At 45.6% G+C, this 14,185-nt stretch overlaps 1 protein-coding gene across 1 annotated transcript; it reads left to right on the forward strand.

Annotated features, from left to right (window-relative positions):
* The first annotated feature begins 1,649 nt into the window (after positions 1–1,649).
* LOC132382950 (ATP synthase subunit f, mitochondrial-like) lies at positions 1,650–10,882 on the forward strand. The gene is made up of 4 exons (XM_059953559.1): positions 1,650–1,767; positions 5,889–5,996; positions 9,382–9,498; positions 10,742–10,882. Exons 1-4 carry the CDS (start codon positions 1,752–1,754, stop codon positions 10,768–10,770), a joined length of 270 nt encoding a protein of 89 aa, XP_059809542.1. The 5' UTR covers positions 1,650–1,751; the 3' UTR covers positions 10,771–10,882.
* The last annotated feature ends 3,303 nt before the right edge of the window (positions 10,883–14,185 follow it).

Raw genomic sequence — 14,185 nt, forward strand, 5'->3', positions numbered from 1 at the left:
ATCTAGACCATGTTGCAGATGCCAAGCAGGAAGTACAGGAGCCTAACCACCCAAGTTCAGCAACAGCATTTTCCTCACTGCTACCAGGATCTTGATTCTACCTGAAAAACCCTAACGCTTCCTCGGACCATATTTTATTTTCACTCTCACTCTCTGTCGATGTGATTCACACCACTATGATCACCATCCCAATGCGAAACATCAACCATTTCCTGACTTGCTGAGTGTATTTGTTGGGACAGAGCATGGAATAGGCCCCTCTGGTCCCACAAGCCCAGCAACAGTTGATTTAATCCAACACTTTGTGCATTGCTCTGGATTCCAGAACCTGCAGTCCCTTGTAATTATGTTTATTTTGTCATGCTAATTTATGTTAATTTATGGTTGTGTTATGTTTATGTAACAAAACGTTAATTTTTGTGACCTGGATGAGGAAGTGGATGGATGGGTTAGTAAGTTTGCGGATGACACAAAGGTTGGAGGTGTTGTGGATCGTGTGAAGGGCTGTCAGAGGTTACAACGGGACATTGATCCAAAACTGGCTGAGAAGTGGCAGATGGAGTTCAACCCACATAAGTGTGAAGTGGTTCATTTTGGTAGGTCAAATATGATGGCAGAATGGTAAGACTCCTGGCAGTGTGGAGGATCAGAGGGATCTTGGGGTCCGAGTCCATAGGACACTCAAAACTGCTGGGCAGGTTGACTCTGTGGTTAAGAAGGCATATGGTGTATTGGCCTTTATCAATCGTGGTATTGAATTTAGGAGCTGAGAGGTAATGTTGCAGCTAAATAGGACCCTGGTCAGACCCCACTTGGAGTATTGTGCTCAGTTCTGATTGCCTCACTACAGGAAGGATGTGGAAACCATGGAAAGGGTGCAGAAGAGATTTACAAGGATGTTGCCTGGATTGGGGAGCATGCCTTATGAGAATAGGTTGAGTGAACTCGGCCTTTTCTCCTTGGAGTGAAGGAGGATGAGAGGTGACCTGACGGAGGTGTATAAGATGATGAGAGGCATTGATCGTGTGGATAGTCGGAGGCTTTTTCCCAGGGCTGAAATGGTTGCCACAAGAGGACACAGGTTTAAGGTGCTGGGGAGTAGGTACAGAGGAGATGTCGGGGGTAAGTCTTTTACTCAGAGAGTGGTGAGTGTGTGGAATGGGCTGTCGGCAACGGTGGTGGAGGCGGATATGATAGGGTCTTTTAAGAGACTTTGGGATAGGTACATGGAGCTTAGAAAAATAGAGGGCTATGGGTAAGCCTAGTCATTTCTAAAGTAAGTACATGTTTGACACAACTTTGTGGGCCGAAGGGCCTTATTGTCCTGTAGGTTTTCTATGTTTCTGTGTTTTTATACCAGGACATCCGGGCCTACGACAGTAAACTTGACTTTGAACACAGGTAGGCATCCTGGTCAGCATGGGCTAGTTGGGCCGAATGGCCTACGCCCTCGATGTATACCTATGAAATGTAAATACGTCTGCGCCTCCGACGGGGCAAACTTGTTGCTTCACATACAGCAACTGACCTTTTTGACCTGAGCAAACTTACTTCTCGATGGAGTTATTCCACGAAGACAAAACCAGCCTCCCATAGGCCAGTAAAATGGACCATCTTCTCGAAGGTGATTGGCCCCGCTGGTTCGCCGGCCTTCCTTCGGCGGCACGCGATTGGAAGAGCGGCGACGGCCGTCTCTCCTGACGTAATCACGCAAGAGTCGCGCGGGGCTCCGACCGGGCAGGGCAGCGAAGATGGCGGACCGGCCAGGTGAGCGCGGGGCTGGATACAATGTAGCGAGCGGGGATACTGTGGCGTTCGCAGCGCCGGGGCTGGCGACAATGTATCCGATGGGGGCTGCTCGATACGATGCGTCCCGCGGGGTCGGGGGGACGGTGTATGGGGAGCAGGGAGCCGGTCGGAAGCATTTGTCAGCAAGGTCACCCTGAATGGGTGGAATCCTGCCCTGGGTCGTTGGCTGGACAGCAAGGGCAAGAGGTCAGTGTTGGGGAGGGATTTGAGTGGTGTAGCCTCACGTATAACACGCTGGAGGAAATCAGCGGGTCAGGAAATATCCATGATTGGGAACTGTCGTTGCAGCCCGAGGCCTTTCGTTAGAATCTCCAGCCTTTTGCGTGTGCTGCTCCAGATTTCCAGCTTCTGCCGTCTCTCCGACCCAGAGGGTAGGGGGCTGGGGAGCGGGCGGGTGGTGGAGACAACCCCAGGCAGAGTGTGTTGGACATGGAGCCAGATTCCAACGTAAGAGACGATTGGCTGTGAGGTGGAGGGGCAAAGGCGATGTCCCTTTGGAGTTGACTGGAGGTTGAATATACCCTTGGGAGGGGGACTGTGTGTTGGAATATTAGGAATTAAATTGTCAGTGTCAGTCATTCCAGGGATTTTGTGATAGAGCTGGTAAGAGTTCAGCTTGGGAAAGAGTGTGTTGGATGAAATCAGCATAGGAATGTGGATTTTGAAATTAATTGGAATCTGTGCTCAGTACAATTCAGCCGACTAGGAGATGATTAAGGTCTGTAGTATCCAGGACATTTTCAAGGAGCGGTGCCTCAAAAGGTGGTGTCCATCATTAAAGACCCCCATCACTCAGGACATGCCCTCTTCTCATTGTTACCATCAGGCAGGAGGTACAAGAGGCTGAAGGGACACACTCAACGATTCATTGACAGCTTCTTCCCCTCTGCCATCTGATTTCTGAATGGGCATTGAACCCATGAACACTACCTCATTGCTTTTTTATTTCTATGTTTGCACTAATTGTTTAACTATTTAATATATGCTGACTATAATTCAGTTTTTCTCTCCTATTATGCATTGCACTGCTGCCACAAAGACAACAAATTTCACCACGTATGACAGCATCTGATGTGATTGAGGAGGGTATTGTGCTTGGAGACGGACACAAGAGGAACTCGACAGCTGTGGAGGGAAACGGATAGGCTACCTTTTGCGTTGAGACCCTTTCGGCTATCTCGGCCTGAAACGTCAACTTGTTTATTTTCCCTTTGTGTAGATGCTGCCTGATCTGCATTTTGTGTGTTGCTCTGGACTTACAGCAGAACCTTTTGTGTGGCTGATTATTCTTCTTGTGTGTTATGGTAGCTTTGTGTTCTTCTGAGGCCTGTCACCCCTACTGGGGCGTGGGCAGCTCACCAGAGTCCCCTGTCCTGGGCCAGTGGATGGTTGATCGGCCTGTGGCTTCTACTCTCACCTCATGACTTCACACATCTCAGTGAAGATCCCGGGGTTGAGGTCTTAGAGCCTTCTGCTGGCATCTCTGTAGCTCTGGGTTTTTACGGGATGGGGTTGTGGGGCTGCTAGCCCCATGCCCAACCCTCCTTTCGCGGGTGGGGGGGGGGGGCTTGACCGTACTCAGTGGAGCTGTAGCACTGAGTTGTACCTAAGGAATTACGTTTAAGGATAGATTTTTAATGTTTGAAAAACCTGCTGATCAGTGTCAGTGGGAATTTGATGAATTTGTTTTAAGATTTTAAATGACTCTGGGTGGAAGTAAAGGTGCGGATGTTTGTGTTATTGGTGTCTATGAATTCAAACAAGGAAACAGCATGGGCCCTTTGACCCAGGATGTGCTGAAATTTTAACCCTTCCACATAACCTGCAACTCTCCATTTTTCTCTCATCCTTGTACCTAAGTCTCTTAAAAGCCCCTCGTTATCAGCCTCTAACACTCCCCCTCCCCCTGCTTAGCAGAGTCTGGGCACTTTTTACACTCTGTGTAAAAAGAAACACTTCCTCTGCCATTTCTACTCAGCTTTCTTCCACTCACCTGAAATGGATGCCTTCTGATGTGCGCCATTGCCACTGTGGGAAAAAGACACTGGCAAGTCTACTCTATTCATCCCCCTTATGATCTTATACACCTCTATCAAGTTGCCTCTCACTCTTCACTCCAAAGCAGGGGTCCCCAACCTGGGATCTACAGACCCCTTGGTTAATGGTAGTTAGTGATCCATGGTACAAAGAGGATTGGGAGCTCCTGCTTTAAAGAGAAATGCCCTCATGCTCCTAAGACAAGTATGCCATATAAAACCATAAGACATTGGAGCAATATTAAGCCATTTGGCCCATCGAGTCTGCCCTACCGTTTCATCAGGGCTGATCCATTTTAACACCCAATCTCCTACTTTCCCCCCAAAATCTTTCACGCCCTGATTAATCAAGAATCTATCAACCTCTGCCTTAAATATACCCAACAACCTGGCCTCCAGAAATGCCTGTGGCATCAAATTCGACAGATTCACCACACTCTCTGGCTAAAGGAATTCCTCCTCATCTCTGTTCAAATTGGACGTCCCTCCATTCTGAGGCTGTGCCCTCTGGCCCTAGATTCCCCTGTAAAGGGAAACATCCGCTCTTATCTAGGCCTTCCAATATTCAGTAAGTTTCAATGAGAACCTTCCTTACTCTGAATAAAATTTAGTCCAGGCCCAGAGCCATCAAACACTTCTCACACGTTAACCCTTTCATTCCTAGGAACATTCTAGTGAACCTCCTCTGAACCGTCTCCAATGTTAGCACATCCTTTCTTAGATGAGGGTCCCAAGTCTGTTTACAGTAAGTGTGGTCTGACCTGTGCCTGATGACACCCTTGCTTTTGTACTCTAGTCCTCTTGAGATGAATGCAAACATCACATATGCCTTCCTCACCACTGACTCAACCCGCAAGTTCACCTTCAAGGAATCCTGCGCGAGGTCTCCTGAATCCCTTTGCATCTCAGATTTTTGAAATTTTTCCCCGTTTAGAAAGTAGTCTGTGCTTTTATTCTGTGCATAGTCTGCACGACCGTACGCTTCCCTACACAGCATTCCATCTGCCATTTCTCTGCTCATTCTTTTAATCTTAGTCCTTCCGCAGATGCCCTGCTTCTTCAACGCTACCCGCCCCTCCTTTGTATCATCTGCAAAGTTGGCCACAAGGTAATCAATTTCATCATCCAAGTCATTAACATAAAACTTATAAAGAAGCAGTCGGAACATCACTGGTCACTGGCAGCCAACCTGAAAAGCCCCCCTTTAATCTGAATCTTTGCCTCCTGCCAATCAGCCTTTCTCCTATCCTGTAATACCATCAGCTCTTCTTGTCAAAGGCCTTGTGAAAATCCGAGAACACCATGTCCACCAGTTCTCCTTTGTTCGTCCTGCTTGTTGTTTCCTCAAAGAATTCCAACAGCTTTGTCAAGCAGGAGCTGCTCTTGAAGAAACCATGCTGACTTTGGCCTATTTTATCATGGGCCTCCAGGTACAATGAGACCTTCTCCTTAACAATCAGCTCCAACCTCTTCCCTACTGCTAAGGTCAAGCTAACTGGCCTATCATTTCCATCCTTCTGCCTCCCTCCCTTCTTGAAGAGTGGAGTGTCCTTTGCAATTTTCCCGTACTTCGGAACTATGCCAGGATCTAGTGGTTCTTGATAGAGCTGTACCAACGGCTCCACAAACTCTTCCGCTACCTCTTTCAGAACCCTGGGGTGTAGTCCATCTGGTCCAGGTGACCTTTCAGCTTCCCAAGCACCCTTTCCCCTAATGATAACAATGCATTGTAATATGTAGTGATCATATTGCTGTATATAACAAATAGTAATATGCCGGGACACTTACAGACGGGTAATTGTTTTGCTGGGGGCTGAGGGTGATGGGCAGTCGTGCTGTCGTCATCCTGCTGCCCACAGTGATCCATGAAGCTGACTGACCATTCTGGATGGACAATGTGCACTGATCCCAAATGCTGAATAAATACGCTAACAATCGTAACCTCTTGAGGAAATTGCCAGAGAGGAAGTGTTTGCGGTTCTGTGTGTTGTGTGACCTTTGTGCCTGTAACCATGTCTGACCTCTCTGCTTCTGTGCCACCAGTTCCAGTTGCGGAGAAGCGCCTGATGGACGTGAAGCTGGGAGAGCTCTCCCGCTGGGTTTTTGCACGGGATTTCAGTCCCAATGGTGTTCTGGGTGCTTTACGGCGAGGTAAGTGTATCAGCCCACTTAACCCCTGAAACGGGTAAATTATTATAGAACACAACAGCAAGTTCAAGTTTATTGTCATTCAGCTGTATACAGTTGTCAGGACATGTTGCTCAGGGTCTTGACTATATATATAATAAAAGTTTTTGTTCACATGAATATGCTTCTTTCCTTGCCATGTGCTATTTTGTTGGTTTTGCACCTTGGCCCCAAAGGAACACTGTTTTGTTCGCTGTGTGCATTATGGTTAAACGATAATTAAATTTGATTTGACATATCCACGGGAATGGTACCGGAGGGTTGGAGGGAGGCGAATGTTGTCCTCTTGTTCAAAAAAGGTAGTAGGGATAGTCCAGGTAATTATAGACCAGTGAGCCTTACATCCGTGGTGGGAAAGCTGTTGGAAAAGATTCTTAGAGATAGGATCTGTGGGCATTTAGAGAATCATGGTCTGATCAGGGACAGTCAGCATGGCTTTGTGAAGGGCAGATCGTGCCTAACAAGCCTGATAGAGTTCTTTGAGAAGGTGACCAGGCATATAGATGAGGGTAGTGCAGTAGACGTGATCTACATGGATTTTAGTAAGGCATTTGACAAGGTTCCACACAGTAGGCTTATTCAGAAAGTCAGAAGGCATGGGATCCAGGGAAGTTTGACCAGGTGGATTCAGAATTGGCTTGCCTGCAGAAGGCAGGGGGTCGTGGTGGAGGGAGTACATTCAGATTGGATGGTTGTGACTAGTGGTGTCCCACAAGGATCGGTTCTGGGACCTCTACCTTTTGTGATTTTTATTAGCGACCTGGATGTGGGGGTAGAAGGGTGGGTTGGCAAGTTTGCAGATGACACAAAGATTGGTGGTGTTGCAGATAGTGTAGAGGATTGTCTAAGATTGCAGAGAGACATTGATAGGATGCAGAAGAGGGCTGAGAAGTGGCAGATGGAGTTCAACCCAGAGAAGTGTGAGGTGGTACACTTTGGAAGGACAAACTCCAAGGCAGAGTGCAAAGTAAATGGCAGGATACCTGGTAGTGTGGAGGAGCAGAGAGATCTGGGTGTACATGTCCACAGATTCCTGAAAGTTGCCTCACAGGTAGATAGGATAATTAAGAAAGCTTATGGGGTGTTAGCTTTCATAAGTCGAGGGATAGAGTTTAAGAGACACGATGTAATGATGCAGCTCTATAAAACTCTGGTTAGGCCACATTTGGAGTACTGTGTCCAGTTCTGGTCGCCTCACTATAGGAAGGATGTGGAAGCATTGGAAAGGGTACAGAGGAGATTTACCAGGATGCTGCCTGGTTTAGAGAGTATGGATAATGATCAGAGATTAAGGGAGCTAGGGCTTTACTCTTTGGAGAGAAGGAGGATGAGAGGAGACATGATAGAGGTATACAAGATATTAAGAGTGGACAGCCAGCGCCTCTTCCCCAGGGCAGCACTGCTCAGTACAAGAGGACATGGCTTTAAGGTAAGGGGAGGGATGTTCAAGGGGGATATTTCACTCAGAGTGGTTCGTGCGTAGAATGCACTGCCTGAGTCAGTGGTGGAGGCAGATAACACGAGTGAAGTTTAAGAGACTACTAGACAGGTATATGGAGGAATTTAAGGTGGAGGGTTAAATGGGAGGCAGGGTTTGAGGGTCGGCACAACGTTGTGGACCGAAGGGCCTGTACTGTGCTATGTTCTATGTTCTATATGTTCTCCATAATGAAACAACGTTCCTCCAGACCAAGGTGCACAATGCATAAAGTCATTTCACCGCAAATAAATTAACAAATATTCTAGCAGATTGACATTTAGCATAAGATTAATTTACAACTCAAGTTGGAAACAGTATAACGCTCCTGACATCTCATAGATGATGAATTCTAGGTGGTCTCAGGGAGTTCAGTGTACAGCCCCTTCAGCCCATGATGTGCTGACCTTAACTCTCGGATCAATCTAACTCTTTCCCCCCCCCCCCCCCCCCCACCACAAACATGTTGTTAAGGGCCAACAAGTCATTGTCGACTCATGACGACCCTATGGATAGTTGCCCTAAATGAATTTTTATCCTCGCCAAGGCAGCTCAATGTAGATAATGTTGCATTCATAGCTGCCTTATAGTGTCCATCCATAGTCCTGCTATATACCTTTCCATTTTTCTATCATCCATGTGTCTTAAGATTTTCTCAGATGTCCCAAATGTATCTGCCTGTACCACCACCCTAGCAGATTAATGTACCAAGGTACAATGAAAAGCTTGCCTGGCATACCGATCAATTCATTGCATTGAGGTAGGACAAGGTAAAACAATAACAGTATGCAGGATCAAGTGATAACAGGTACGGAGAAAGTACCATGCAAGTTGACAATTGGGTAGACTGTGAGGTCAAAAGTCTTAAGCTTTCTTACTAGGGGACCATTCAGCAGTCTGATAACAGTGAGATAAAAGCTGTCCTTCAGCCTGGTGGCACACATTCCTGACGAAGGGTCTCGGCCTGAAACGTCGACAGTGCTTCTCCCTGTATTTGCTGCCTGCCCTGCTGTGTTCCACCAGCATTTTGTGAGCTTTGCTTGAATTTCCAGCATCTGCAGATTTCCTCGTGTTTGCCTTAAGCCTGGTGGTACATGTTTCAGGCTTCTATACCTTCTACCTGATTGGTGGTGGTGGTGGTGGGGGGGGGGGGGGGGAGGGTTGGTAGAAAACAGTTTTTATTTATTTAATTTTTAGTTGAGATACAGCGTGGAATGGGTCCTTCTGGCCCTTTATGCCGTGCTACCTAGCAACCCCCAGATTTTAATCCTAGCCTAATCACAGGACAATTTACAGTCAAGCAATTAACCTACCAACCTGTATGCCTTTGGATTGTGGGAGGAAACCCATGCAGTCACGGGGAGAACGTGCAACCCCCTTAGAGGCAATGGTGGGAACTGAACCCCGGGTCGTCTGTACTGTAAAGCATTGTGCTAACCACTGCACTGCCCTGATGTCCAGGGTGGTGGATCTTTGATGATGCTGGCTGCTTTACTAGGTCATGGATTCACTTCAGCCACTGTCTATAGGGAGTTTGTACGTTCTCCCCGTGACCGTGTGGGTTTCAAACGCATGCTCCGGATTTCCTCCACATTCCAAAGACGGGCCGGTTAGTAGGTTATTTGGCGACATGGGTGTGATTGGTGGAGTGGACTCGTTGGGCCAGAAGGGTTTGTTACCATGATGTATTGCTAAAGAAATAAATAAACAGTGGGTGTGTGACGTGAACGTTCCGTGCTCTGAAGGAAGTGCAGTGCTGGGTTTGGTTTCCCTTAGCTGGGGCGACTCTCCATGCTGTGGAAATGAGCTGGTCAATACCGATCTGGACTTAAGCCACGTCTCTGGTGTCTTTCTTTGCTCTCCATCCTCTAGGCCGCGATCGATACTACAACAAGTACATCAACGTGAAACGAGGTGGCATTGGCGGGGTTGCCATGTTGCTGGCTGGCTACGTCGTGCTCAGTTACGTCTGGGACTACGATCACCTCAGTAAGTGGAATCCTTTAGTGGAGGGGGAAGAAAAGACAGGGTTTGATAGGAGAGCTCACCAGCACGTCCGTGTTAATGATCCAGTGATGGTTCTGATCTTGGCACGGCTGAGAAATTTAAATTGAAATTTCAATTGAGTAAACCTGGAAGATAGAGTCAATATTGATATTGGTGTCCGTGAGACAACCAGGTTCTTGCTAAATGAATAAACACAAGAAATCCAAAAGGACGCTGGAACTCCAAAGCAACGCACACAAACTGGAGGAACTCATCAGGACTCTGAAGGGTCTCAGCCTCGAATGTCGAATGTTCACTCTTTTCCATGGAGGTTGCCTGGCCTGCTGAGTTCATCCAGCATTTTGTGTTTGTTGCTTTGTTAAATTAATTTTACAGACAGAAATACTATTTGTCTTCCGCTTAAAAATTGGAGGGAATGGCGAAGATGCCAGTCTGCTGAAGGTAGAAAAGGATTTGCTTGATATTAAGGTGAACGTGACTTCCTTTTGTCACAGGGTGAGAGTTTTTGAAATGCTCTATTTTTTTGGATTTGAGTCCTTCCCTGGAGACTTGAGTTTGTAATCCTCAATTCTGAGAAAATGCAGAATCCTTGCCATCTTTCATATGAGATGTTAAACTGGGGCCTCATCGGCAGTGACATTGTTTCAAGAACAGAGCGAACAGCATGTATAAAGTATAGAACAGTACATTGATACTTGTGCAAAACACTACGCCAAATTAATTTGCCAAATGCCAGATCATTTGCCATAATTTGTCAATAATATTCTTATCTTTGTATTAAATATAGAGTAAACTGGATAAACAATATCTCCTGGGTTTTTTTTTAAATGCCTGAGATCAAGATTGTCCAATCTCATTTCCTGTACACAAGTGGAAAGGAGACCAAAGTCATTGTTACTCCAGATCTAATGTAGCACAGAAAAAACACAAATGATAAAAAACGCAATAATAATCCAAACAAAAACACACAATAAGTATAAATACTGTAAGATACAGAAGCAGAATTAGGCCATTTGGCCCATTGGGTCTGCTCCGCCATTTCATCATGCTGATCCATTTTCCCTCTCAGCCCCAATCTCCTGCCTTCTCCCCGTATCCCTTCACACCCTGACTAATCAAGTATCTATCAACCTCTGCCCAGAAAATAGAGCTCTACAGGTTGGGTTTGAATGTCCAAGAAGGCTGACGTTCCTCTGGCTGATCTGCTGGTTTTGTGTCCTTGTAGAGCACGAACGCTGGAGGAAATACCACTGAACCCTGGGGGATCACGGACTTTCCCGCTCGCTGTATTTATGGAGCTATCTACAAGCGCGACTTCTGAGTTGTAATCCTGGAAAATAAACTAAGGACCAGTTTGAAGGCAAAATGTTTTGTCTTTGTTGTGTGGTGATATTTATTCCTATGTTGCAGACTTTAATCAGGCACGGAGAAGTTTGCTTACTGCCCGTTACGCTGCTGGACGTTTAGGGCAGCAATGAAAGTCTTCCTTCTCTGTCCTTTAACCGTCACACACAGATATAGAAGGATTCTTCATTGCTGTTTCCATAACTATTTTGTTTTTCCAGTCAGGGTTCAGCCCTGTGCTGAATCTGGTGGACCACTCTTAGCAGTCAAAGTGAACCCTCTACCCTTTGACCTGTTAGGCATGAGTCAAAGCACAAGGCCCTGACTCCAGCCAAAGTAGCTCTCCAGGTCATTGAAGCACCCTGACAAGGTTGTAGTCTGCTTGGAGGGAGGAGTTTAATACTGAAACTTGTTTCCTGCTGTTAACTCTGGTTAATGTTATCACTGACAGCACAGATAATGTCCAGAAGAGGAAGGATCACTGATGACCATAAGTAACAAAGACAGACTTTGTAACTATCTGGATTCTCGTGTATTCCAGATTTTGCTGAGCACCTTTTCACTGCATCAATTAAGTCAGGGTGGATCAATCATAAATGCAGCAAGGGGAGACTAGCACTGCACAAGTGCCGGTGATGGCCTCCAAAAAAAAGACGACATAGCCACTCCTGTATACACAAAGTACAGCTATTCGTGCTTTCAGTCAAGGGAAGGATGCATTCCATCCTGCTTAAACAGTGTATGGCATTCTTCCAGTGACAGATTTGCTGGTCTGCAGTTTGTCAAGGACTCGGGTTCCATCGGCAAAATGTTGAATGAACACTATTGGCAAAACAATGCAGGTTCCATTTTGTTGCAGACAAAAATGCCGTTTTGTTACTACATTTCCACAATTTCCAGCACCTCTCTGTTCTACAACTCAACGGCATCAAGGTCTATTTTTTCCTCCTCTCTCTGGGGTGGTGGTAGAGAGTGAAATATTAGAGACTTTTCAAGGACTCTTGGACAGGTACATGCATGATAGAAAAATGGAAGGCTCTGTGTGTGTGCGTGGGCGCGGGCGGAGTGTTGAGATTGATTTTGGAGCAAGTTTAAAAAGTCTTCAGAATATTATGGACCAAAGGGCTTGTACTGTTCTACGTTCTGTTGATGAGATGGGGTAAATGTTCAGAAGCTTTTTCACTTCCTGGAAGAATGGAAAACCACAAGGTTGGAGGTCCTGAATGGCTTCCAAGTGGGGAGAAAATTCAGAGGTTCAAGGTGCAAAAGTGACTTGGGAGTCCTCGTGCAGGATTCCCTAAAGATTAACTTGCGGACTGAGTTGGTGGTAAGTAATGCAAGTGCAAGGTTATATCAGAGCTATAAACACCAAACTTGAGATGACTAGAATGTAAATGCAAGGATGTACTGTTCAGGCATTTGTCAAAGCACATGGAGTATTGTGAGCAGTTTTGGTCCCCTTATCAAAGAAAGGATGTGTTGGCATTGGAACGGGCCCAGTGTAGGTTCATGGGAATGATAACATGAATGAAGGGTTAATGTATGAGATGCATTTAATTGCTGGGCCTGTACTTGCCGGAGTTTAGAAGTATGAGGGGGAATGTCAATGAAATCTATCAAAACATTAAAAGGCCTAGATAGAGTGGAAGTGGAGGGGGAGTCTAGGACCAGAGAGCACAGTCTCAAAATAGAAGGATGCCCCTATAGAACAGAGATGAGGTGGAATTTCTTTAGCCAGGTGGTTGTGGAGGACAAGTCACTGGGTATATTTAAAGCGGAGAATGATAGGTTCTCGATTAGTAAGGGAGTCGAATGTTACGGGGAGAAGGCAGGAGAATGGGGTAGAGAGATAAAAAACCAGCCATGATGGAATGGTGAACAGTCTTGACGGGCCAAATGTCCTAATTCTGTTCCTATCTTTCATGGTATTGTGTCCTCATCCATTTCCCGTTTATAAATAGAGTGTCAGACTTAATCCTTTCAGTGTAATTGTCCGCATATTGGGATATTTGGATGCAGTGGTGGATGTTGTTGGTTCTTTGGTTTAAGTTCTGATCCTTGCGGTTCTTCTGGGAGTCAGGAATGATGAACAGTCTTAATTCCAAGATTTCAGTTCATTTTAGAGTACAAATGAACATACAAATACTTAAGCGAACTAAATAAAGAGCTGAGAAACTATGCTCTGAGGTGTATAGATGTGAAGACAAAGGAATAAAGATAGGAAGGAAGCCATTATGGAGCCTCTGAAAAATCCATTACTTTTATAGATAAGAGAAACTCCTTCGATAAAGATGAACTATTTAATGGGTTACTCAACTTAAAACAATTACGTCACATGGATAATGTGTTAATACTTAGCCAATGAAAAATGAGAATAAGTCATAAACTTTGGGTGTCAAGGTAGTGTTAGCGACCCTGTTTCTTTTACCACCGCTGTCTGTAAGAAGTTTGTATGTTCCGTGACCGTGTGAGTTTCCTCTTGAGTGCTCTGATTTCCTCCCACATTCCAAAGATGCACTGGTTGGCAGGTTAGCTGGTTATTGTAAATCGTCCTGTGATTAGGCTAGGATTAAACTTGGGGATTGCTGAGAGGCATGGCTTGAAGAGCTTGCTCAACTCTATATCCCAATAAATAAACACACTTAGTTTAACTGCTTTCTGCCACTGAGTGTGAAAAATACAGGAGTTTGTTATAAGTTTTTAAAAAATTCTTTAAAAAAAACGGTTGTTTCCAACAATATGATAGGTGAGATGTTTAGAGGTGATTTAACCTCTGGGGGGTCGGATTTTACGTCAAGTTTGCTAACAACTGGACACTTGGGATGGCACTGGAAGCCAGTGCTGTGGTTTAGCCATCACTATGTGAATGGAAGCGTTGAGTGATAAACTGTACAAGTCAATAACCTCCTGGGAGTTCGACATCTGTTAAGACCTTTTACACCTTTTTAGAGGTGAGTATAAATTGCAATTACCCAGCAAGTCCAATGAATCTGGAAGCTTCCCTCAGAACGGGATGTTTCAACATGCAGTGTGGAATTTTGGATTTACATGGAAGATTCCCATTCTGTCAACACATGCCTCTGAGTTCAGGAGAGTATGTCACTGTTCAACAGAGCTGACGTTAGCTGGGTGGGTCCTTTAGTTCAGTTTCAAGAAGCTTCAATGGTAAACGCCTTGGATCAATCCTGTCACTGGGTCTGAAGGGATGCAGTGAACAGAGACACCTCTGAACCCTATTCTTCAGTGGTAACAATCCACTCTGACATGGGCAGTGCCTTAAGAAGCAGAATCAGCTTTATTATTACTGGCACACTCCATGTTGGGG

Source organism: Hypanus sabinus, chromosome 29 (genome assembly GCF_030144855.1).
Source record: "Hypanus sabinus isolate sHypSab1 chromosome 29, sHypSab1.hap1, whole genome shotgun sequence".
In the NCBI taxonomy this organism is placed as follows: domain Eukaryota; kingdom Metazoa; phylum Chordata; class Chondrichthyes; order Myliobatiformes; family Dasyatidae; genus Hypanus; species Hypanus sabinus.

Coding starts and splice junctions, on each gene's coding strand:
- LOC132382950 (XM_059953559.1), top strand. Junction 5,997..9,381: donor TCTGGGTGCTTTACGGCGAG/GTAAGTGTATCA, acceptor TCCATCCTCTAG/GCCGCGATCGATACTACAAC. Junction 9,499..10,741: donor CTGGGACTACGATCACCTCA/GTAAGTGGAATC, acceptor GTGTCCTTGTAG/AGCACGAACGCTGGAGGAAA.